Source organism: Tiliqua scincoides, chromosome 3 (genome assembly GCF_035046505.1).
Source record: "Tiliqua scincoides isolate rTilSci1 chromosome 3, rTilSci1.hap2, whole genome shotgun sequence".
NCBI classification, from domain to species: domain Eukaryota; kingdom Metazoa; phylum Chordata; class Lepidosauria; order Squamata; family Scincidae; genus Tiliqua; species Tiliqua scincoides.
The window spans coordinates 172,790,932-172,817,253 of NC_089823.1; the positions used below are offsets into that span (position 1 = coordinate 172,790,932).

At 41.7% G+C, this 26,322-nt stretch overlaps 1 protein-coding gene across 1 annotated transcript; it reads left to right on the top strand.

Moving 5' to 3' along the window:
• Positions 1–727: 727 nt before the first annotated feature.
• On the top strand, positions 728–24,803 carry OAT (ornithine aminotransferase). Its single transcript, XM_066619769.1, has 10 exons — positions 728–810; positions 9,448–9,666; positions 13,232–13,456; positions 14,838–14,933; positions 15,927–16,054; positions 17,537–17,659; positions 19,797–19,925; positions 21,174–21,287; positions 22,862–23,006; positions 24,297–24,803. The coding sequence occupies exons 2-10, from the start codon at positions 9,468–9,470 to the stop codon at positions 24,455–24,457; spliced, it is 1,320 nt and encodes a 439-aa protein (XP_066475866.1). The 5' UTR covers positions 728–810; positions 9,448–9,467; the 3' UTR covers positions 24,458–24,803.
• Positions 24,804–26,322: the final 1,519 nt, after the last annotated feature.

Below are 26,322 nucleotides of genomic sequence, written 5' to 3' on the forward strand. Positions count from 1 at the left end.
CCCCATTGACTCTAATGGGACTTACTTCTGAGTAGACATGCATAGGATTGGGCTGTAAAGCTGCTACAAAGAGCTGAGCTCCTGCAGGTTGCAAGACAGCTGCTAACTGCCCTGCAAGGAGTTGAGCTCCTGGAATTTGCAGGCATGTGTAAATATAGAGAGATAGTTTGAGGGTCTTGTGTGTGTGTGTGTGTGTGTGTGTGTGTGTGTGTGTGTGTGTGTGTGTGTGTTGTTGTTGTTGTTGTTGTTGTAACCTCAAAATAAAGAAGTATTTCTTTCCAGATCTCCTTTTTAAAAAGTCTGGTCAACCTAGGTCCTGATAGCGTGTTGCTTCAAAAGGTGAATCCTGGTGCTAAAAGCTTGGGAACCACTGTGCTAGAGACACAGTCACTAACATCATGCCTAAGCAGGGCAGACAGATAAGTCAGAGCCCAAGCCTATGCCTGCCTACTCAGAAGGAAGCCCCATTCTAGTCAATGGGGCTTACTCTCTGGTAAGTATGGATAGAATCGCAGCCTTATAACAGAAGGAACCACAGAGAGGTCTGCAGAACAAATCCTTCTCTCTGATTGGCTGGGCGGGGAGCTTGGAACGCACAAACATGATTGGCAGAGCTCGGAGAGATGCCAGCCAATAGGAAGCGGAGACGAGTAGGGGCGTGGTCGCAGCTGCGCCCTTATTGGTCGCGGCGTGCGTGTCTTCCTAGTCGGCTTGTGACGTGCTCGGCTCTTTGAGCTGTGACAGGCACGTCTCCTGCCTTTTCCAGGGAGCGCTCTGTGGGGGAGGACGGCGGCGCTCGGCTCTTGTGAGGTACTGGCGGGGGAGGACGAGGTTGCCAGCCTGGCAGAGGCCTGAGGCCAACCTTCCCTGGGCTCCTCCTGAGCGGGGCTGGCCGCCCCGCCGGGTGCTGCCGGAGGGTGGCTGGTGGCCTGGGTGGAGCGGTCCTCCCGGCCTCTCAGGTTGCAGTCCTGTCCATTCTTTCTTGGGAGTAAGCCCCATTGACTAGAATGGGGCTGACTTCTGAGTAGTCATGGGCTCTCAAGCTTGAGCGCAACCTCCTTTTGCTACTAAGACTCAGCCTCAGGAGTAAAACTGCATGTAGGGAAATTTAAGACAGACAAATATTTCTTCACCCAGTCTGTGATGAGTTTGGGGAGCTCCCTGCCCCAGGATGTGGTAATGGCATCTGGCCTGGATGCCCTTGAAAGGGGGTTGGACACGTTTCTGGAGGAAAAGTCCATCACAGTGTTGATGGGTATGTGCAACCTCCTGGTTTTAGAAGCAGGCTGCCTTAGAAAGCCAGAGGCAGGGGAGTGGCACTGGGATGCAGGTCTCTTGTTGTCTTGCGTGCTCCCTGAGGCATCTGTGAGATACAGGAAGCTGGACCAGAGGGGTCTTGAGCCTGATCTAGCAGGTCTCTTCTTATGTGGCAAAGTATCCCATGTAGAGTGTTTCTTCTGCATGCTCCTGCGTGGCTGCAACTAGGATATGCCTCCCTGTTAGGTGGCAATCTCTAAGGGAGGTTCCCTTTGAACCCCACCTTTAGAAATAAATACACAGCATCTTTTAGCTTGCTATGGTATGTGAAGCCTTATCCATCGCTTGCCTTCCTTCTCTCCCACCCCGAGCCTTGACAGCCTATTCCTTTTAGTTCTGTAGAGCAGTGTTTGTCCCACACTGTACTGCTTTGTATGTATTGCAGTGTTTCTCAACCACTGGTAATGGATACCACTGGTGGTACTTGAGGTGGTGTCTGTTGGTACTTGCTGGACCCCTGCTGCTTGTTAGTTGAAAGCTTGCTTTTCTGTGCTTGAGAAAGCCTTCCCTGAGCCTCTTCCTTTCCCTGAAAAAGCATCCTGAGCTTCTTACTGGTGTTTGTTGCGTTGCATCTGACCTCCTACCCTAGAAGTAACCAGTTACTTCTGGTGTTACTTTGAATACGTGGGCCATGTGAAGCGGTACAACAGAGAACAAACCTTGAGAAAGGCTGATCTGTTGAAAGTACCACAGGAAGTAACCAGTGATGATGTTATCACCAGTTACTTCCATATTGGGAGGCCAGACACAATGCAACAAACAAGTTAGAGGATCAGGGTGGACAGAAGGCCTTCTTCAAGTGCGTGAAAAGTGCACGCTGAAGCTCAGTCTGCTGAGCCAAGCCTCCTACTGCTGCTTGTCACATTGCATTGCTGGTCTTGTTGCCAGGTGGTGGGGGTCTGGGAGTCCCATCAGTATCACCTGACACTACCTCAAGTACTACTGCTGGTATGAGTACCACTGGTTGAGAAACACTGCTGTAGAGAATAGGTCCCAGTCTTCTCAAGAGGAAGATGTGTTTAGGTACCTGGCCTTGCCATGTTAACAAAGGAAATACGTATCCCATTTGTGGATGGAAATGTTGTGGTTGGATACTTTTTCTCCTGTCAAAGGTATGTGTTTGTGGAATGACGATGCAAAAGAAGACTGAGGCTGAAGATAAGCTGTACTTCTTAAGGAGCTCAAGAGAGGCTTCATTTCACTTTCTTTGTGCATCATGTCTGCATGCACATTTTTCCCCCAATTGTTCCCTCTGGCCTTCTGGCAAGGTTTTGGCAAGGCTTCTGGCAAGTTTTGAGATAATGCCAAACTTGGGAAAACCGGTTTGCCAGCAGCAAAAGGGGTGTGGTGTACAGTTAAATTTTTTTTTTAGGTAGTGACCATACTGCCTCCAATTCCCTGAAGAAAATATTCAGTTTCCAGCCTGACATTTCCAGTGTCAGTGGTCTTTTCCCTGTTAATATGATGAGCCCAGTTTGAAGTTTGAAGGCATTGGTAGCTTGCTGATGATCCGTTTGCATCACTGAACCTTGTTCCCGCTATTACAGTAGTCTGAGGATATTGGCCTTGAGATGTGTTTGATAATCTGATTGCAAAGTTAAATAGGGAAATGGACTTGAGAAGGTACTGCTTTGGGTGGGTTTGATCAAATTTGGCGTGCTTTGTAATGTCATTTAGGAAGCATCCTTCAAAAATGATAGGTGATTTGGCTCTGTGCAACTTGAATTATAAGTTGTCTGTAATTTGACTTGTAAAACCGTTTGCAGAGTTTTACATGGAAGAGCTATCGTTATCTCCTTTCATCAGCCTCTTATAATTGAAGGTTTTTAAGGCAATGAAGACATCTTATCCTGCTTGCCGAGCTTAGGATACAGCTTTTACAGTAGCTATAAGCCAATTCATAGTGTTATGATAATCCATTTTAATATGCCAGAAAGTCTCTTTCTACAAGCAGATTCCTTTCCTAAGCTTGTTGAGCAAACTGATTTGTTTTCTGTGAAGGGGGTATGCAAGGGGTAGGCCTATGTAGTCCTAACAAATTGAATAGTTTCACCAGATGTAAGTTCAGTGATGCAATTCTCAACCTTGAGTTTCTTCCAAGTGTTCTGAGCTGAGGTAATTGTTCTCTTTTTTGTGAAATCCTTATATCTTATTTGAACTCTCTTAACACTCTGTGTTAATATTAACAGGAGGAGCAATTAACTGTCTTGGCTTCTTGTAACAAACAGGAGTAACAGAACACTAAAAGGTCTTAGGAATGTGCTACAAAATTTACTCTTTGCTGCAGAACTGTGCATAACCAAGATACAAAGTAGGATATAAATCTGTTTCTCTCTGCAGATAGAGAAGTTTCTGAGGGATGATGCAATGAATACAAAGGTGTAGAAAATGACATTTTTCTTGCATTAGTCTTGCTTTTGCTTGGTGCTCTTCAAAAGTATTATATGTACTCTTACTGAATCCAGACCTTTTGAAACTGACTGAGGTTTTGAAGGGTGGCCTTGAAGTTGCCCTTACTATTTAACCTGTCATGAGGGAGGCTACTCTTAACTAATGTCTCAGTGCCTCTGGGATGTGGGATGAGATAGAGATAGTTTCTTCTCCCAAACTAAGGCTGTTTGTTCAGTGCAAGTAAACTCCATAGACTCAAAGGTCTTTAGTTAAGGGACCCAACTCTAGAGACTCTGAAGTTGGTTCTCTAGGTCTATTGCCTTAGGCAGTTGAAAAACAGATAGAGGAAAGCACTAAACAAGATTGCAGAGTTAATGGGCTGCATACAAATAAGTAGAAAATAGTTTAAGAGCCCACTACCGAAGGTTTCTTATCCCAAGCTGCTGAGACAAGTTGGTATCTGAAGAGCTGGATTGTGTTGCTCAGACATATGCAGTAATCTGAGTAGAAGCAGATATGAGTAAAGCTCCAGATCAATGATCAGGAATATCTGAGGAAAGGAGAGAGAAATTTGGGATGTAGAGGAAGAGTACACTTGACTTGCCAAGTATGCTTGAGCATTAAAGATTAAGGCTGCAATTTACCTAGGAGTAAGCCCCATTGACTATAGAGCCTTATTACTTTGATTTTTGCCTATTTTGATAGATCCATTCAGAGTAACCAAAACAGGGCAACTGAAAATGTTCAGTGAATTGTATGTTCACTATCTCTTTGATTGGTCTGTAGATGCTATGAACATTCTGTGTGGTGGCGCTAAAAGTAGGGGGATTCTGATTGACAGAATTTAATTCCAGCCTGTTTAGTACAAGGGATCATTTAGTTCAGTGATTCTCAGACTGGGGTGTTGGGATGTTCTAGCCTGAAGACCACAGGCTCTACCCCCTTAAGGAGAGGGGGAAGGCGGAAGGCAGCAACACTGCCCCCTGGATCGTGCTCCTGTGGGTGCAGAGGGACTTTTTAAAAACATAACTTACATGCTGCTGGAGTATGGGTGGGGTGTGGGGAGCCCTGCAGATAGCTCCTTAGAGCTTCCTGTAACTTGTAGGAAGAGAAAACAGCAATCGCGACCCAATTCCGGTGTTGCAATTACAACCTGAAAATGGTTTGTGATCGCTATTCTCACTTTTTGCAAGCTGCAGGGAGCTCTGCAGAGTGCTTTATGGAGCTCCCTGCACCTCCCTGGACCCTGGCAGCAGGTAAGTTAGATTTTAAAAAAAACAAAACCCACACCTTCAGTGGTGCAGTCTTGGGGAATTGCATCATTGCATTTTTCCTAGCCCCATGCAAACTTACCTCGGGAGTTTTATTCCTGAGAAGTTTGATAAATCCCTGATCTAGTTGATATTGGCATACCAATTGGATTTGTTCCTCCTTAGGTGTGTAAATGCATTGATTTTTCTGCATTTCATCTTATGCATTTCTCTGTCTTTAAGAGAGACCACTTGCTATTAAATATTTGTAATCTGGTTATTTAACATAGCACTTAATTCTTCCTAAGTGTATTGTGTGACTGCCCTCTAATCAGTATTTATTGTGTACACATTCTTGTAAGATCCATGAATTGCTTCTTTTGTTAGACCTCTTAAACAAAGATGTTAGGCATGCTGGAGATGACTTTAGGAACTTAACATTTGGATGTTAACCCATTTCAACACTGCAGTTTTGCTCTTCTAATTTTCTGGGTCAGAATATAGCCAAGACCAGTCTGAGACCATGGCAGAACTTTTCATTATAGCTAAATACTTTGCATGTATTCATGTATTCTTCCTGGTGAATTCTACTGAGAATATTAAGTAAAATATAGCAAAAGTGGGGTGAATAGGAAAGTTAATCATGAACAAACCCACTTTCATTTTCATGGTGTTCAGTTTAGTGGAACAGTAAATCCTGAAGTTGCTGATACTAACAGCCTAATCCTAGGGAGCTGCCATGCTGGAGGAATGCATGTCCTGCCGCTGCTGGCTGCTTAAAAAAAGTTGTGTAGTTGCTTGGGCAGCATGCAGTGTAGTGCGCTGCCAGAATGCTGGTTGGAAGGCTAGAGCCTTCCCACATGTGTTGCCAGATTGCTGGACACCTGCCAGAGCAGGTAAGCCAGTGGTGGGAATGGGAGGGGGGGTGGAATGGGTTGGGGAGGAAAGGATTGGGGGGTAGGGAGGCTATGGGAGGGGTGGATCTGGTGGTAATGGCTTATGCCAGATTCTGTCCCTTTTAGCTGCAGCTTCCCTGTCTCTTCTCTCCTTGGATTTGTACCAGCAAATCACTGGCACAGGCCTGAGGAGACCAATTGTGGGGCAGGAGGTTTATGGTGGGGAAAGGGTTTTAATCCCCTTTCCTCTTTGAAACCTCTTGTTCCCCACCATACAGTATGCACTTTTTTGGTGCGGCTGCACTAGTGAGGTGGGGAGAGAACATAGTTGTAATAGCAGGGGGTGACACAGGTAAGACCACTGGATACAAGCCAGTTGAGAAAATTCATTTGTCAAGGGGGCCATAAAATTTTTGAATTTGCGAAATTCAAGTTTGCAAATCGGCTTGCATGGTTAAGATAATAACTGGTATTTACATACCACCTTTCTTGGTCACTGGAATTGTTTCTTTGACTTTAATCCAAGATGGGTCACATAGGCAGGCTTTCTCTAAATCCCTAAGTTTTTTTTACAATAAAGATGTTCTATGTTTCAAGAACAGGTTAACTTTTATTAGAGAATGCTTCAATTTTACAAGCAGAAAAACGACTGGGTAGAGAATACAAGATCCTGAAACATGGTTACATACATTGAGAGAGTATTGTCTTTACAAGCACAGAGCATTCGAGTCTGGTATGCAAGTCCGTTCCAGGGGGTTACAGGTGGTAGGTTAGAAGTCCATAGGTCACTAGGACTAAGGCTAGAGAGTGAGACGTGCTCACTCTTGCCTTGCACGTGGCCAGCTGTGCCGGGCCAGGCTTCTTCTGCTGATGGCAGCCTCAGGTTGTGGATCCTGGGTCCAGGGGTCCTCCATGGGTGGTCTCAGCAGTTGTTGCTGGCGTGTCTGGCTTCTGGGTGAGTCTGTTCATGCATTGCAGTAGTGGGGCACAAATCGGCATAAGGTGGCATACAAAGTAGTAAGCAATTAGTTAGAGGCTAAGGGAAAGAATACAGTAGGAGGGTGGAGTATGTCAGTCCTTCTGACTGCATGTGCAGGTGTAGAGTTGCTCAGGTGGCATCTAGTCCGAGACTGGAGGTGGGCAAGGCCCACCACCTCAATGAATAGGGCAGGTGGCATGTCCCCCCCAGGCACCTCCAAGCTGGACAGTCTCTTGGTTGGTTCGGGGGCTTTCAGGGGGTCCACCTGCAGCACAGGTTGCTTCCAGTGCTCCCAGAGCTGGTGGGAGGCTGGTAGGCTGTTGCTCATCTCTTGTGGGAGAGAGCAGCTTGTGGCTCACCCCTTGCATGGAGTGGGGCGAACCTTGGGTGGCTCCCCTCCACTGGGTCAGGAGGGCAAAACTACATTCCAGATGAATCCTTTCAGTCTGGTAATCATTCTGGCCATGTCGCCTCCCACGATGACAAATAGCTGCTGCAGCTTCTTGTCTCTTACCCACGAGTCAGCTTCTCAAGGTCTCCCTGCTCATGAAAGCTTCAGGTGATCTTGAACTGGTGACCTTCAGATGTTGTCTTCAGAAATAACTGCATCTCTACCCTCTAGACCAGACCTCCTGCCCAGACTTCTTGGATAAGGGCTAAGATAGGATTTTTCAGTCAGGACTCTGCAGTCACTCAAGTCGTTCCCAGAATGCTGGCTATTCAGCATGTCACAAATTTTACATTTCATATAAATGGATCTTCATAAGAAAAAAACTTGTTGTACACTAGAATTGCTGCCCATTAATATTTTGCCAGATATTAGCATGATTTTCATTGAAAAGTACTATTGTCAAGAAGATTGATGGGGTTGGAGGAGCTATGACTATTTGTTTGTTCTAGAAAGAACTATTGCTGTTGGGGGAATATTGAATATTAAGCCCCTGCCGAAAGGACTCTAAAGAGGGAGTTGTTCTCAGTTCCAGGGGAAGGGAGTTCCACAGACGGGGAGCCACCACTGAGCAGGCCCTCTTTCATGCCGCTATCCCCCTCACTTCCACTGGTGACAGCGCAGTTAGAAGGCCCCCTCTGATGATCTGAGAGGACAGGTCGGATTGTATGGAAAGAGGCAGTCTCTCAAATACCTTGGACCCAAGCCGTATAAGGCTTTAAAAGTGAAAGCTAGCACTTTGAATTCAGCCTGGAAATGAACTGGCAGCCAGTGTAGCTGCTGAAGCAGTGGCCCGACTGAGTCGAACCGACGAGCCCCAGCAACCACATAAGCAGCCACGTTGTGCACTAATTGCAGTTTCTGGCAGCCCCATCTAGAGTGCACTGCAGTAGTCTAATCTGGTTGTCACTAGGGCGTGGGTCACCTTGGCCAGGTCTGAGCGACCCAGTTATGGTTACAGCTGGTGAATCAGCCAGAGCTGAGCAAAGGCTCCCCGGCTACAGCCGCTACCTGGGAATCTAGGAGCTGCTGCAGATCTAGGATCACCCACAAGCTGCAGACCTGCTCCTTCAGAGGGAGTGCAACTGCATTCAGAGCAGGACAATAGTTCAATACCAGAGTGTTGGACTTCTGGACTATTATTGTTGTTGTCTCCATACTGATTTTTAAGCTTTCCAGAAATATCTGACTGGTCATTGTTGGAATCGGGATGAATTAGATGGGCCTGCTGGATCTGATCCTGCAAGAGTAGTCTTATGTTTTTAAATCTTGCACACATTTAAAATTAACTTTTTTCCCCATTTAGTATATATGGTCTTTATTTTTTGATACCTATGCAAGCTGAAGTATTCTGTTCTGTAATTAGGCTACTTACCTATAGTAGTTGACACATCCTTTGTATGGGTCATGGATTTGTTGAAATCTGTGTGATCTGAGTTGGCTATAGAAAATACTCTAGCTAGAAAGTTCCTCTGAAGTGTTAGTTCTGAAGTTGCAGGAATTCTGAGGTAGAACTGTTTTATGATTCAAAAACTTGGAAAATCCTATTGAGGAGAGTGGCTGTCTTCATCTTCTGGGCTGAACGCAAATCTAGATGTAATCTGGCCACGGGCTATCAAAATCGATCACTTGAGCCTACAAATGTATCTTGATTTACAAACTTAACTTGATGTAACTTCTTCTCTGAGTGTTCAGAGTCAGTAAGGTATCTGTAAGACCAATTGGTTCCTGAATGTTAACAGGTTGGAATTTTGAGGAAAATAATGAGCTTGCACATACCATAAGTTCATGCACATCAGACCATGTGTATGTCAGTAGCAGTATGTCTTGATGTGTAGATGACTAGACTGAAACTTAAAAAGGAACATTAGGTTCTCATATTGTTCCTTGTTTTGTAGCTGACTTTTTGGATAGTTTCTGTACTTCTACTTAGAGTGTAAAGTTGGAACAATATCACTGTTTATGTAAATAATTTTTAGCAATACAATAGGTTGAATTAGCGATGTTATGTTATAAGTACTAACAGATTGTGGTAAATTGCATCTGTTTTTATAAGTTCCTCTTATAAAAGGTACTAGATTTTTCTGCATTTTCTGTTCCAAAGCTACTGCCCCCTTTGAGAACTTGGAATTCTTACATGTTATGTGTTTAACTCTTTTGTTTCAGATCAACAACATACTGTAATCATGTTTTCAAAACTGGCCCACCCACAGTCGTTTGCTCTTCTCCGTTGTGGAGTCCATACTTCAGTGAGTTCAGCTGCAACAATTGCAACTAAGAAAACGGTCCAGGGTCCACCATCATCAGACTACATATTTGAGCGTGAGGCCAAGTATGGTGCACATAATTATCATCCACTTCCTGTTGCCCTTGAAAAAGGAAAAGGTACTTGCCCTTCATCAGTTCTCTCCTAGGCACTAAAATTAAAATAGTAATTTTAAACATCATTGAGTAATGTAGTTCTTGATTCATCCATGTAGTTTGCTGCGTTCTGAAATGAGGAGCATTTGTGCCCTCAACTGGTGACGAATACACCACCAGTGCAATAGTGTCATTTCCACAAATGGCTGAAATAGAGAGACATTATGGCTGTTGCATGTGTGTACTCACCCCCCCATGCCTTCTGCTAGCCAAGGTGCATAGTCTTGCTTAGTATGAGAAGAACGCAGAGGCTGATTGAACCTACAACACTCTGCTGTGTTCCCTCAGGATGCTCTGATTGCTGCCTGTACACTTGTCTCCCATTCTAGAAGGAAGAAAAAGAGCAAATCTGCATGTGATAACTACTTTGAGGAGGGGGCAAAGGCTTTGGAGGAAGGCATGCAGGTGTCACCCTTCCCCTGCTGCTATTTGTCTGCAAGGTGGAAAAATCTAAAGGAATTTAAAAGGTCTCACTTAGCTATATGATAGGCAGCTAAAACACTTTCCAGGACAGCTAATCGCTGGATACAAGTTCAGAAAATTCCTTTGATTCTGGTCATTGGCTACTTTTTTTACAAATGGGCCCTTGTGAAAGTAGGTTGAGGATAGATAGTCCATGCTCTGCCCCAGCATTACCTGGTATTAAATCCAGATGCAACTCTTATTTTGTTGCCCTTTCCCCTACCTGAAATGAAAATTAGGTAGGATAACTGCAGTGCACCAAAGTCAGAAGTTTTGCTTATTACTGAGATGGTGTAGTCTTTTTGCATTCCTTACTGTCATCACCTTGTGAAATGCTGGCTAGGGTTCTTCACTCAGTATAAAGTTCTTCTTCTTGGCTTACATGCTTGCCTGTCTCTCAATCTGTTTTAAGAAGATTCAAGGGGAAGAGAGAAATAGAGAAGTGATTGCTGGGGTGGTGTCACTTCTCAAAGAGTCTGGATTCAACCTGTGGGCATCTAGTTGTGATTCTCTGTCCTAGGTTCATTCTTTTGTACTGATTCAGTTGACAAAACTGAATTGTAGTGATTCAGCTGAAAAAAGTAGCTCCCATGTTACTGTGATAGTTTGAACAGGACAGAGGCACATGTTCTTTAGAAGAAAGGCGGCAGCAGATAAAGCATGTGCTGTGGTTTACCAGGCTTTTCTTCCTGGAAAAGGCACGTAGAAAGCATTTTGTGAGAAGTAGTGGGGAGCAGCTTGCAGCTGTCATTGACAGAAACAGATCTGTGACCTGTTCTCTATTTCTGGCTAGCCAAATATCTCTTAGTGTATGTTAGTGGACATGACACCAGTGCTTTAAAACCTAGAATACTTGACAGAATTCTGCCGGTTTCTATACCTGTAGATGTCATTATTTCATTGGATCGTAGAGAGAAACAAATTGTACTTGGAGTGATGCCTGTGGCTTAATTTCTGTTATAATGTTACTAGCAGTGGATGTTTTTATGGTGAAGCAAGATACATTTAATTAAAAAAATATGTATATATTTTAAAAATTGAGATAAATTTCAATGTGTGAGCAAGCTTTTCAGTTCACCAGAGTGTTTTTTTTGTACCAAGCGTGTTCTAACCTGATTAAATATGCATAACAGATTCTTAATTCCATTTTAAGACCTTTACAAACTTGCACCTTTGGTAATACCTTTCTCTTCCCCTTGCTCCACTCATTTCAGTGTATTGCTGAACAACCAGGCTGAAAAGAATTCTTCTGAACTTGGAAGCTTGCTCAGGCTAATTATAATCTGGTCTAACAAAGGTGTTATATTGTTGCTTTTGGATTTTCTAATAAACCAACATGACTGCCTGAGATCTTTAATAAGTAGTTCAGTGTTTAATGTGTGCAACTATAACTCAAGGTGATAGTTATAAAGTTTAGTTAATGAGAGAGGAGAAATATTAGTAATATGTAAATATTTCCAAAGCAAGTAAAAATAGCTATCACACTTATTTCTTGTTGCCCTTTTCCTATTTTTTAAAAATAGACATTCTGCACTGCCCTCCTATCTCTTCCAGGTTTTACAAGTTCATGTATTTATGGGTTCTTGGACAGTCTAAGCATGTATTGCTGGACTGTGGGAGACTTGTAATGTCAGCTGTTTATCACAAATTATCGCAGGGTCCAAAGTGTTTGAACTCTGTACTGATCCATGTCTGAACTCTACAATTTGACATGGATCAGTACAGCCAGAGAATGCAGCTTTAGTATTGGTCTAATTAGAAGTTCAAATAGTTTCAAAGTCTAATTCTTTTCTTGCTACTATGTAACCTCATAATGCTAGATTAAAGCTTGTAGGAAAACATAAGCGCCTGGAAAGTATTTTCAGGTCAACTCTTTTACCAATCTACAGTTGCACGTTAACAACTCTGTAGAGTAATAGCTTTCTGAACATATGTTTGGCAAATAGATAAGTGTTGTAAAGTATAAAGTGATGTACAACCATAACAAATGCTTTCTTGAAGACAAGTAAATGGTTGTTTTTGTGTTGGCATCATGCAACTTGCTGAAGTATATCACCAGGGGGTGGCTGAGGGGAAGGAAGGCAGTTATATAACCTTCTTTTCTTGGAAAATTAAAAACCGGCTGCTTTTTCATTGCTTCATCCTGTTGGCTGACAAAAGGCTTCCTCACTTAACATGTGAGTTTACTCATTAATTCTGTCATAAATCCAGTGAATCTATCTTGGGTAGATTAGGGCAGAAGCTGGACAATATACCTGAAAAGTCAAGTGAGAAAATCTACTCCTTTCATGTGGGAAAGTCTCGTGTCCTACTATCCTTGAACAAATCTTAATCCCTTTTGCTTCCTGAATGCAAACTGTTGCATTTTGGTAATCTTGGAAACAGGCATTTCAGCTATTAAATTGTATCGTTATGGAACTCTGCCTGGGATGCACAACTATAGTCTTTCCTAGCTAAAGTTAGCATACTGTAGAATGCTGTCCTTGGCAGTTGTCAGCAGATTATGCAAAAAATGTAAGTTTTGACCAATGCCAGAAAGAAAATCTGTGGCAGTTTACAGCATGAAGTAAGGATTCCCATGGTAAAACTGAACAGCTGTTTAAAAGGCAACAGTGTGGGTGGATGGGTGCTACATTTAATAGTTGGTCATCCTTCTAGATATTAGTCTGTTCTGGGCATAGCGGAGCCTACCTGTTGCAACATCATAAACACTCTAAGCTATCTATGTACCTGTTCTCTGTGAATGCAAGATTGTGAAAGGATAAACCTTAGTGCTAAAGCCCATTGCGAAAAGAAAACTTGATGTTTCTGGCTTAGTTTTGCTAAAGCAGGTAGGTGTGTGTGTGTGTGTTAAGTGAGCCTATACTGAAGTGCTGCTTTGCAGAAACTTTGTGGCTAAAGTTTACTCTTGTACTTCTCTATCAGTTGAACTTAAGCACTTCTTTAGCAGTTATCCCATGCCTGCATTTTACTTCGTTGCCAAAGTAATGTTAAATTTGCATGGTACTTGATGTTCCTAATTAGTATTTACCTATCACTCAACTCCTGCTTGCCTGATTCTTTTCAGGTGTTTACGTATGGGATGTAGAAGGCAGAAGATACTTTGACTTCCTAAGTGCGTACAGTGCTGTTAATCAAGGCCACTGTCACCCAAAGATTGTAGGTGCTCTGAAATCTCAGTGTGACAAACTTACTCTTACCTCAAGAGCCTTTTACAATGATGTGCTTGGTGAATATGAAGAATATATCACAAAAATGTTCAAGTATGACAAAGTGCTTCCAATGAACACAGGTAAATGTTCCCTGTTTTACCCTCTACTACAGCACGTAAATGAACAGCCTTGTTGAATGCTATACCAGCTGTGAATCCCTGAAGTTTGGAATTACTTTGAGTGTTCTGTGATCTGTTGGGCATCTCATTCTATTCCTGCTCTGACTGTGCTACAGAAGCTTATATAAGTATGTGTGGCATTAACTTTCATACTTTGAAGTAGACCAACTTCCTGCTGGGACTAAGACCATGGATATTTTCACTCAGAAAGAGAAGTCTAGACAAGGCTGAAGTTGTTCCTGGGAATGGATACTGCTTTTGTGTTTTCTCTTTTCCGGGGCCCTAGGCACTCTTTATGTCCATGACCTTCACAAGAGATCTTCTTAGTACACCTTCTGTACATCTTGCAACGTTGGGAATTCAAATCAGTAACTCTGACCTCAGTTGCAAAAATTCATGATTTCGGGTGACTTGGCGACTCATGACTTGTGCACATGGAAGACTGATAAAGACTAGAGTCTGGGCTCCCCTGACTCATTACTTGTCTCCATGCATTCTGATTCGAGCCTGCCTGTGTCTGGGTGCGCTTGCTTACTGTTTTTTTTGCAGCGTGAAAAACCTCCTGGGGCCAGCATTCGGACAGGTTGAGCAGCTGGGAGGTTCCAACTGGGAGGCAGGAAAGGGTTAATGTTGCAATGACTGGGCTTTTTTCTCCCCATCTCTGATAGGAAGGAAGGAAGGAATGGATGATCATTGGACAAAGGGTGGGCATTCTGATATTTTCATTGGCTAACAGAGCAGGAGGAGTAGCCAAGGGGGGGTTCTTGACTTACGATTTGCTGCAGAAGCCTTCGGAAGGGGACGAGGCAGGGATGAGGGGAGGGAGTTCATAGTGATCATGCTTTCTACTATTGAATGACCTGTTGCTGTGGGATTATTTCTGAGTAGGGCTGCAAAGGATTGGGTCGTCTTGGTAAGCCTCGCCGCTGCTGCTTGTGATTCTCCTCCCTCTTGCCACTTCTCTCTCAGCTCTCTTGCATTCCCTCCTACCCCCTCCTGCCCTGTTTACAGATTGGTGGGTACATTAGGAGAGTGAGTAAAGAGAACTCTGTCACACACACTCTGGCAGCAGCCCTGTTTTTTCCATGGTGGGCTTTTTAAAGGGGGGGACTCTACCGGAGCCTTTTAAATCACTGAAGGGTGATGGTGACTTGGAAAGTGCCCCTGTTATGACTTGTCTTTGAGTCAAGTTATGGGGGGGGGGTAGTGACTCTGTGACCCAACTTGAATCAAGCCACGCTGGACAAATGCTTGACATCTTGTACACTTGTGTGTTGTCAGTTCAATGGCTTCTGATGGTAACAGGCCCTGTCACTGCTTTTTGTTTGCTCTTCTACCTTAGGTGTGGAGGCTGGAGAAACGGGATGCAAACTGGCTCGTAAGTGGGCGTATACCGTGAAAGGCATTCCAAAATACAAGGCAAAGATTATTTTTGCAGGTATGGTAGAGCTTAACATAAGAACTTGCTGCAGGTGGTTAAATCATATGTGGTGGAACATGCTGGGTCAAAAAATATTAGATCTAAAAAACAAATATGATCTATTAACACTTTTGCATTAAAGAAGATTTCCTGCATCTTTTACTTAATGATCAATGGCTCATTCTTTCTTACAGGTCTTATTTATGACATGTTTATAATGAATATGCTACAAGTAAAGGAAAGGCATCATATATGAAGAGTCACTTGAGTTAAAAGAATGTGTAGAGTGCTACTTTCTATAGACTTTAGTATCCCTAAATTATTCATTGAATCCATTTGGTGCCTAAAGATTGTATTATACATCATTCATATCTTTCTGATGGTGTTCTGGGTATAGTGTAATTTCTTACTGAGTATGTAAAATAGAAATTCTCTCATTTTTTAAATAAAAAGTCCAGATCGTGCTGGGTTTTTTGGGGGGGGGGGGGTGGTGGAGGCAGTTGGATACATGCTTGTCGTGGTTAAACAATCTGTAATTAGTTTGCATTTGTGCCTTCACTGATGTCCTTAACTTTGAATGCTATTTAAAGTCCACAGATTGCTTTTTAAGCCAGAATTCCTATGTGCCAGAAGAGAGAGAAGTCTTAAATTGATTTTTTCCAAGTACTATTTTAGATATTTTGATAAGCTAGTGAAGAAATGTACTTGCATGCCAACCTTTCCAATCAACCATGACATATCTGCATTTCAAGACATTTTATAGCTGAAATTAGAATATGCCCATTTGTAAACCAATATGTGTCAGAACAGTTTTGTTCATGCTGGGAAATTTGAGCAGTGGCTGTATAGGTTTAACTATGTCCCCTTCCCCCAGTGTGTTAGAAAAATAAATAAAAAACTGTGACTGCAGCCATAAGTGGTAGAACATCATGATTTAAGTTGGGTTTTCTTTATCGACTAAACACTAAATATGGGGGATTTCTGGTGTTCAGTTTCTCTCTCTTCTGTCAGCTGGTAACTTCTGGGGAAGAACATTGTCTGCTATCTCAAGTTCTACGGATCCTTCTAGCTATGACGGATTTGGGCCATTTATGCCGGGTTTTGAAATAATTCCATACAATGACCTGCCAGCTCTTGAGGTACTTTGCCATTTTTCATTCTGTTAAGCAACCCAGCAGCTCTGGTGGTGGTATTCATTTATGGAAAGGTATTGCTTCTCCACCTAAGTATCAGTCACAGCAGTATTGCTGTTTTTGTTCTTTGCTTCATCACTGTTTATACGGTTCCAAAGTATAGATTCCTTACTCTTACCATACTATACAGCCAAACCATTTTGCTTGGAGTATGGGATAGTCAAGTCTGTCTTCTCTTTTGCAACTAGGCTCCATGGCTATAGGTCACCTACACTGAGCACTGTAGCGTTCTGTATCAGTAAAAAAAATAATGCTGCATGTGGGAATCTTGCATGTTTGATATGGAGAGGAAATGCCAATAGGAAAACCCCTAATCACTATTTGCAAAGTATGCTGCATTTATCAGAAACCTGCTGCTGCTTTCTGAATGGTAATTTTAGGAACTATGTGATAGATTATAATAGCCAATCTCGGTGGTTCTATTTAGAACCATTTAGCACCAGGACCCAGAATGAGAATCTGTCAGGACCCACCAGAAGTGATGTCATGACTAGAAGTGACATCATCAAGCAGGAAAACTTTTAACAATCCTAGAATGCAATCCTACCCACACTTACCCAGGAGTAAGTTCCATTTACTATCATTGTCCCATTTACTATCATTGTCAAAAGAATATACATAGTAACTTGTTAAAAGTACAGGTCTGTAACATTTCTCCAGATGCAATCACATACCACGGTAGCATCAAGTCTACTATATTAAAAATATTGAAATGAATGGGGACCCATCTGAAATTGACTCGCCACCCATCTAGTCGATCCTGACCCAAAGTTTGAGAAACACTGATCTATCTTCTAGCAGTTACTGGAACTTTGCAGGGCATTGCGTTTCCACTGGATGCCTTCTTTCCAGTTGGAGCCTGAGTTTGGTCCATCTTAATTAAATTTGAAAATGGATTATGGGTCTAGATATGAGAGCTGGTAGAATGGAGTATCATTTTATTTTATCAAATTTTATCTACACTATCAAATGCTGGTAAAGATTGTATAATGAGGTAGAAGGAATAAAACAGTTGTCCTCTTTTTCTTTAAGGAGGAATAAAGTATGGGGAACAGGGTATACTGAATGTTTGTTCATTGGTACCTTAGGTGGTATTCTTGAAGATTGTATGACTAATGCTTTTTTGCAGAATCTAATTAAACGTTTGTGTTTTGCATGCTGAGAATATTAGAAAACTTCTTTTATTAAATGGCTAAGCAAATGAATATTTCAGACTGATGGTGATGCATGCTTGTGGTGTTTGAAATTAAAAATCATATTCTTAGTGATTCATATTAAAAGCTATTATGGTGTGAGGTCAATATGAGCAGGCCTGTTGGTGGTTAAGGAATGGGAAGGTGATTTATATATAGATTTTCTTAGAGACAGAAACTGCAACTCTCCATAATTGCATCTTGTAATTTCTTTGCAATGTGCTTGTCTTTTTAGCGTGCACTTCAAGATCCAAATGTAGCAGCTTTCATGGTTGAACCAATTCAGGGTGAAGCTGGTGTGGTTGTTCCTGATAAAGGTTACCTAAGAGGTGTGCGAGAGCTCTGCACAAAGCACAAAGTAAGTCTCTGCAATAAAGGAAACAGTACAAGCTTTGGAAAGTGGTAAAACCTTTGGTGCACTAAGGGCCCAATCCTATCTGGGGCTTGTGTGGATGCAGTGTCTACTGAATGCTATGAGCTGGCAAGAGACCAGGCAGTGGTGGAGAGGTAGGAAAAGAAATTTGATACTTGCCTATTATGCTGCTTCCTGGTCCTTAGTGGATCTATTCAGATCTATGCCAGCTCTTTTGCTGGGGTAAATCTGAGTGGGTTCAAGGGGACATGTTGGGGCTGGGCCAGGTGCATAGAATGTTGGCATCACCATTGCTGCCAAGATATGCCATGTCCCTGGCCCAATTCCTACCTCAGTCCTCCCCTGGAACACCTTATCTCCCAGCCTACCTACTGCAGCAGGGGATCGCCAAGTTGCCATGTATGTGGGGCCTCCAGTTGTTTGCGCTGATGGCCCTGGCCAGTGCATAGTTGCAGTGGCTGCCATGTCAGCAACCCACTGTGCTGACTGATTGTGAAATCTGTTAGTGCAAGACCCAGATAAGATTGGGCTGTAATACAACAGGCTTCTCTTGCACATAGTGTAGTTCTATAACTGAAACCAAACATGTATTGGTATTTCCTGATATTGCCAGTTACCACTTGTGTGTATTTCCCATGTCTTAGTAGTGCATAATTTAATGCATACCTTTTTGAATTTTCTAAAGGTCCAGAAGTAAACGATACTGAATTTTTGGGGAAATCAGTGTTCTTTTTCTCACCAGTGACTTCAGCTTTGTCCTGGTAGAACACTTTTCTCTAAGGTGAGCCATTGCTCAACCCTATTATCTTATCAGTCCTGTCTCTGTCTTAAGTAGATAGTAAAATTATTGAAACACTCTTTGCGTACACTTAAGCTTGGACTTTATCCCATTTATGGACAACTAGTAAATTGTGTTTACTTTTCAGTCTGTTGCTATGGCTTTTTTAAGGAGAACAATTTTGTTTTGTATTATAGTAGTGGTAAATATCACACTGTATAATTTTTATGGTGACCTGTCTGCTTCCTGATGTGTACACCACTTGGAAGACAGCACACAATAGAAGGTGTGGTAAACGTAGGTTAGAGATGGGATCTAGAGAACCATGTGTCAAGATGCACATTTTGTACTAATTAAGTAACAGTATTCATATACTGCTTTTCAACTAAAAGTTCACAAAGCAGTTTACAGAGAAAAATCAAATAACTAAATGGCTCCCTGTCCCAAAAGGGCTCACAATCTAAAAAGATGCAAAAAATACCAGCAGACAGCCACTAAAACAGACACTGCTGGGGTGAGATGGGCCAGTTACTCTCCCCCTGCTAAAAAAAGGAGCACCCACTTGAAAAAGTGCCTCTTTATCCCCAATTAGCAGGGGTTGAATTACTAGGGTGATCAAAACAGTGCTCATTACATAAGAGTCCATGTTTGAACTTGGGGGAATTTTGGAAGTAGTTTCTAATAGGCCTATTAAAAATGAAAAGTGTGATGTCTCTGTGTATAAGCATATCTCAAGGGTTTTACTGTGGATAGTAACCATTTTCTCAAGTGCCTTCCAATGGGAGAGGTTCTGTAAAACCTGGGAGGTTTTAAAAAGTGGGAGGGTAGTGAAATTCTGATAATGCTATGCAAATAATATTGGTCTTCAATAGTAGATCAGAAAGGTGGAAACAAGTGTTAAGCCCTGTGCTGTTGAAGATTCAGTCCTACTCTTCAGATTGCTTTTCCCCCTTCGTTCAGTGAACCTGTGAAGGGATGTGTGGTATCGCAGATGCACATTTGGTATGAGTTTGCAAGGGACTGAGCTGTAAGCCTAATGGAGCATGTACAATTGGCCCTTTTCAGATGTATGCCAAATGTGTGGCTGATGGAGCTGAATCTTTGTGTATGAAAAATATATTTCTTATGTAGAATCTAGATCTTTTATCTATATGCAGGTATTTAATGCAAGGATTCTAATCTGCAATCAATCTATGCAGTACAACAGCCCTTAAACAGTGGATTTTGAAATTAGCATTTTTTTAGTTGGAGGGTAGTTGCATGAAATATTAGAAGGACTTTCTATATCAAAAAGGAAATGTGATTTTCTTCAGCTTACATGTTGATTCTTTAAAAATAAAACAGGTTCTGTTTATCGCTGATGAAATCCAGACTGGGTTAGCAAGAACTGGGAAAATGCTTGCTGTTGATCATGAAAATGTTAGACCTGATGTAATCCTGCTAGGAAAGGCCCTGTCTGGAGGTGTTTATCCTGTAAGTAACAATCTTTAAACTGGTAACAACTTTGGAAGTTCTTTTTGAAGTCCCCAGCAAATGAAGTTTAAAGATGTGTTTTAGCATTCAAGTTCTTTCTACTTGGAAAAACATGGCGCCTCAAAGGAAGTAAATAAAAACAAGCTTCTTTGATGGGTGCTTGATCAAGCTTCATGTGACTCTGAGCTGCCTGTAACCGGAAACATTTTGTTTATGCAGAATAACTGCAATCTCTAATCCCCTTTCCTTATATTTGAGTAGTTCAGATAACATGGTGTGTTGATCAGTTCTGACCCTTCAACCCTGGACTTTCAAGGTTGCCATAAAGTGTGTTAACAATCCTTGGATGTAGTCGATATTGCTTTATGGCATATATTATCAGTTGCCAGCAGTTTGCTCTTTGAAAAGAAAACATGAGTTCACTTGGGAAATTTCAAAATGATTGCAGGATAATTTGGTCAATTGTGATGTTTCAAAGATGCTAGACAGCTAAATTATTAATATATTCAGTTGGGCAAGAACAATGAAAACCATATAGCACTGCTGAGCTCAGGATGTTTTGCTGAGTCTATAAAAGCCACAAGACAGTGAGGTCTGAGAAAGCTGTTTTGTTGTGCTCTAGTTCTGTTTTGCAAGCTGGGTACATTCTGAAGAATATAGATAGCATGGCCAACATTTAAGGGCTTCTTACAGTTTATTTCTGAAGAAAATGCTCAGTATTGCTTAGGATTGTGTCTTTATGTACACTTAACTGAAAGTCAGTTTTCTTTGAATTCATCAACATCTTTAAGAAAATGTTTGAGGTTCAAATGATCGAGTTATCTAGACTTTGTTTACATAAATTGGTCAAACCACCTTTGCTATGGAGAGATGCTTACTGAGTAGGCTGAGAGCTACTCATGGCTACTTACTCTTTGACTTGAGTCATGAATGCTAAAAATTGTTGCTCATTTTAGTAAACAGACCATAGCATCCTTTTGTGCTTCAGTTTTTAAAAGCAATAAGGTGGGAATATAGGCTGCAAAAAGCAATTGGACTTAAAGTAAATGTGTCTGTGATTGCTGCCTTAGCCTCTAGTGATGGACAGCAAAGGGTATTCAAGGCATTATGTGCTTGATCCACACAGCTGTATTTCATAGTCTGTGAATGATTTTGGCAATGTGCTGCTTTTGCCAAGATGAAGCAGAAAATGTCCTTTTTTTCAGTGTAAAAACACACACGCCCTGAGTACAGCATTTCTATTCGTAGGTTTCTGCAGTACTGTGTGATGATGAAGTCATGCTTGCCATTAAGCCTGGTGAACATGGATCTACATATGGAGGTAATCCATTGGCTTGTCGGGTGGCCATAGCAGCACTTGAGGTATGTAAGTAGTTGATCAAGGCCTTCAAACGTCTGAGTGACTCTAACAACCTTGCAACATTAATTTGTGGTTCTCAAATTTAGAGAACTTTGTTTCCCCATCTCTGAAAATAATGAAATGAAGCACATGTTTCTTAGCACATGCATATCTGCTTCATATGTCATATATACTGTCATGTCTTTAAACCTGAAGAGTCTATATTCTGTGTATGTACAGCAGTGGTTCTCAAACTGTGGGTTAGGACCCACTAGGTGGCTTGTGAGTCAATTTCAGGTGGGTTCCCATTTCAGTGTGTACTTTATAATATACAAAGTATACTATATATTTGTATTATATAGACTTGATGCTACCATGGTATGTGACTGCATTTGGGGAAATGAACAGATGGGCACTTTGAACAGGCTACTATATACAGGTTGCGTTTCATTATTCATGAGGGTTCCGTTCCCAGGACTGGCATGGATGGCGAAAAGGGAACTAAAGCAAATCAATTTAAAAAACAAAGTCCCTTTGCTCCAGTGATTTCAAAACGGCCTGACCTTTTGAAATGCACACAGAGGCAATCAATCTCTCTCCAGGTGCTTAGGCTTCACTAGGAGGCAGCAATCCCTCCCTTTACCAGGAGCCTCAGTGAGGGGGAAAGAATGGAGAAGGTGATAATCACTACCTTTAAGCCTTCTTTCATGTGCTCAGGGGGAAGGGAGGAGTGAAGCTGGAGAGAGAGAATGATTGATGGATTGTCAGCTGGCTGACCTCTCTTGCATTAATGAGGCTATTGTTAAAGGACTGTTTTCCTTTAATTTAAAGGGCCCTTATCACCAGTTTTGAGATAGAAAAATCTGTGGATACTTGGGTTATACCTGTAATCACTTGCATGACTGTCTCCTAGGAAGCAGGTTTTTAAACTGTGATTAAAGGGATGCATTTTCCCCCTTTTTTAGGGATCAGCACATTCCTTCTCATTTGCAGTGGCCATTCCTGTTGAGTCAAATCCATGTATAACAAGGGTGTGTGTGTGTGATGTGTTTTTAACAATGATAGCCACTGGGGCATCCTCCTGGGTCAATGTGGCTATGACTGCAGCCTTAGGGATATTTGGGGAAACTTTTTTTTTAAATTGATGAGCAACTGCTTGGGAAGGTTAAGAGGGTTCTTTATTTTAAATTTTAAACTTGCACTTAGTGTAAAGTTCTAATTTAAACTATTGGATTTTGTCATATGGAGGGTGTTTTTCCTGCTTGATGTCACTTCCAGGCTAATAACATCACTTCTGTTGGGTCCTGACAGATTGTCATTCTAAAAAGTGGGTCCTGGAGCTAAAAAGTCTGAGAACCACTGTTGCACAGTATTAAGGACTAGAACATTGATAACTATTGTGGTTTTTAATTAATTACATGGCAGTATTGTTCCTACCAAGAGTCTTGCAGTGCAATTCTATGCAGGTGTACTTGCAAGTAAGTTATATTGAATTTAGTGGGACTTACTCCCAGGTAAACTTTTACAGCTTTAGTGAATTTCATATTTACACCATTATCATTTCCCAGCACTCTCATCTCTGTTTCAAACTGTCTAGGTAATTGAAGAAGAAGAGTTGGTGAAAAATTCCGAAACCATGGGCAATATGTTGAGGAATGAGCTTATGAAGACACCAACAGATATTGTTACTTGTGTCAGAGGAAAGGGGTTATTGAATGCAATTGTCATTCGTCAGACTAAAGGTAGGCTGTTCGTATACAGTACTCAAAGCTGCACTGTGATGCAAGGCCATGTTTTAGCCTTGTTGGGCACTATCAAAACTGGGTACAGGGTGAATGCAAACACACAAGCTAGCTGCCTGCCAGCCATATACCTTTGCTCTCCCTAGGTATGTCTGCAGAGACAAGCTCTGACTGAACCTGGGGAAAACTTCTCTGTGACAGCGAATGCTCAGTGTTGCAAAACATGGAGAGGTTCATTGTTTCTGTATTTGGGGAGAGCAGAGTATCTGGCTAAGGAGCATACTAACACAAGTGCTTGGCTAGCTAGCACCCTCTCATTTGGCTACAGTATTCAGTTTTATGATAATGCCTAAATGAGGCCTTTAACTTTTTTCGAGACTTGATCCAAAGGTGATAGTATGATGTAACATTTGTGATAGTTGGTTTGCTGATATGGAGAATTGGCCATCCAGTCTTTTCCAAGTCTTCTCCCCCTCTCCTTTAAAAAGAAAAGAAAGGCAAGATAATGCATGTTTCATCACTAAAGGAGGAGCCCTCTATCTTTGTAGAGGAAATTGACACACAAGACCTGAAACTGAGGCCCAAAACAAATGTGGAATAACCCCCATGGAAATTAGCATTTCTGATTTGCCTTTGAATGCAAAACTCATGTGGGTTTCCTTTTCTTTGAGTTTTTTCCCTCAGGAAATAAGCCAAGTACCCTTGAGTTTAGAATTTTCTATGATAATTTGGAATGTCTAATTGGGAAACTCGCATAGTTCAATACCTGTGAATATTGAGTCATCAGAAGAGGTGGCATCTTACCTTGTCTCCTGAGAGGGTTTGCAGGACCAGGAAGTTTACTGTCCCAAAAGGGCAGACCCTCAGGGGAAAACTTGTGCTGCTGGGCCTGAGTTATTTTCTGGGAAAAGTGCTTGGAAAACTCATTTCCACTTTGACAGGATGTCATGAGTTTTTAGCTAGGCTAAGTCTGAAGTCCTGCTACTATGGCAAAATAGGTAGTAAACCAAAATACATGACAAATTTTGTCCTGGAAAGTTTGAAAGAACAATAATGCGTGTTTCATGTAGTAATTTATGTGCTATCTCAGTGTTGGAGGTACAGCTGCCACCATATGTCTACAGCTGAAATACTCCTGTAGACTATTTAGCAACAGCAGCTTTGGATCTTTTTTGTCTTGTAAAAGATACTGCATCTCCTGCATGTGTTTTTTTGTTACCTTCTATAATCAGTTGTAGGGGAAATGCTTGATTTTTGTGGTTTTTAAAAATTTTTCTTTTGTGTTTTAAGACTGTGATGCCTGGAAAGTGTGTCTGCGGCTCCGTGACAATGGACTGTTGGCTAAACCAACACATGGTGACATTATCAGGCTTGCTCCCCCATTGACGATCAAGGAAGAAGAGATCAGAGAGTGCATTGAAATAATCCATAAAACCATCTTATCTTTCTGAAGGCATATGTTTTGTTCAAAAAACACTTCAGAATAATGCCTTGGTGGTACTGTAAAAGCAAACTCTGGCCCGCCCCATGGTAAATATTTCTATCCTTTTTGGTATGAAAAAACCAAGTCTTCTAAAACTGAATCGCTGCTTTAAAAACAAAGGACCATTCCCAAACAGTTTTTGTTATGTTGCAAGTTTGGAGAACCTTATTGGTCTTTATTCAGTGAATTTATGCTATGGAAATGTTTAACTACTTGAATGTCGCTTTAAATCGCCAAAGTATAAATTTATGTAAATCTAAATGTATAAATGTTACCAACTTAAGGCACTATTAAAAACATCTTTTGACACTTTATCTTTTTGGTGCTTTATGGATGGAGGAGGTTTTGCTGTTTGTTCTAATGATTTTAGGCCTGGCTTGAGGGTAGTTGTACGCAAGGCACAAAATTTGCCACTGCTGCAGCTTCCTTCTCACTTATTTGATTGGGGGAGAGGGGAAACCTGGTCATACAGCATGGTACAATGTGATCCTCTTCCCACCCTCTTACCTCCAAGGGAGGGGACATCTGCTGTTGATGATAAAACCTTGTGGAAGGCAGTGATCCTATTCCCTTGCCTTGTTCTTCCTTTGCAGTCATTCCCCAGATGCAGGGGAGGTCACCAGGATGCAGGCTGTGTCTTGTTGTCTTGACTTGAAGCATTTGGTGGGCCACTGTGAGATACAGGAAGCTAGACTAGATGGGCCTATGGCCTGATCCAGTAGGGCTCTTCTTATGTTCTTAAGTGGTGAATGCACTGACAGTGCTCCCAGCTTGTCCTGTGCTTTCTCTTCAAAAGGACTGTGCAAGGAAGGGGGCTCGATTGCTGCCTTCTAATTTGCTTAGTGAGTGGAAAGCAGATCAGAGTTGTTTGTTCATGGAGGACTGGAGGGAGGTGGCAGCAGATTTGGTGAGGAAAGTATGTAGAGTTTGTTCACTGCTCCTTGTAATCTGTTGCTCAACAAAGCCACATCGTGTTATTGATGCATCAGCCCCGATATTGTATCTTGCCAGGAAATCTTAGGTTCAAGAATGGTACAATCTTTTAGCATTTTGCTGTCATTCAGGAAGGTTGATCATCTGGATGTACCTCTCGTCAGTATATGTCATTGTAGCAAGCAGATACTGTGCCATTGGAAATCAATGGTATACTGATACTGAGTGCTGATTTTAGAATTTGCAGTCTTTTTGTCTTTCAAAATGTAAAAGCTATCTAAATCTTAACATCAAGATTTTTCTAAAATTGATATTTTCTATTTTAATAGAGGATGCTCAGAACATAACATCTTTTATTAAAAAGATAATGTTTAACGTGCCCCTGAGGAAAGATTTGCTGTTTTTGGGAAGTGTAAACAAGAAATTACCAGTTGTGTTCTCCTTTTTTGATTTAAAAATGGCTCTGTATGCTATATGTGCTTAAAGGATTTTTTCACTAACTTGCTGCTTGCCTTTCCCCTCTATTCATCAAGCTAATTACAGTGGCCATTTTGAACTTTGCCATTGCAGAAATGTTGTCCAACAAGCTACTACAAGTCAGTGTATATAAATGGCTATATTTTCAGTATAGCAAAGCTCTTGCTAAGCTTTTTATATAGATACATGCTCCACTTTTTCAAATGATGTGATGTTCCAGGGCAAGACTACAAGATTTCCATTTAGTTGGATGAAAGAGCATGGTATTTTTAAATTTTGTTTATGAAAAATAGACTGGCAGAGCAGTGTAGACGCATACAGGTACTCTTATAGCAGGTGGAAAATCCCCAGAAAGCTTTTTAGTTCTACGTCCAAAAGCACTTCATCACCAGCCAATGTACAGCTCCCAAATGCCATCTCTCA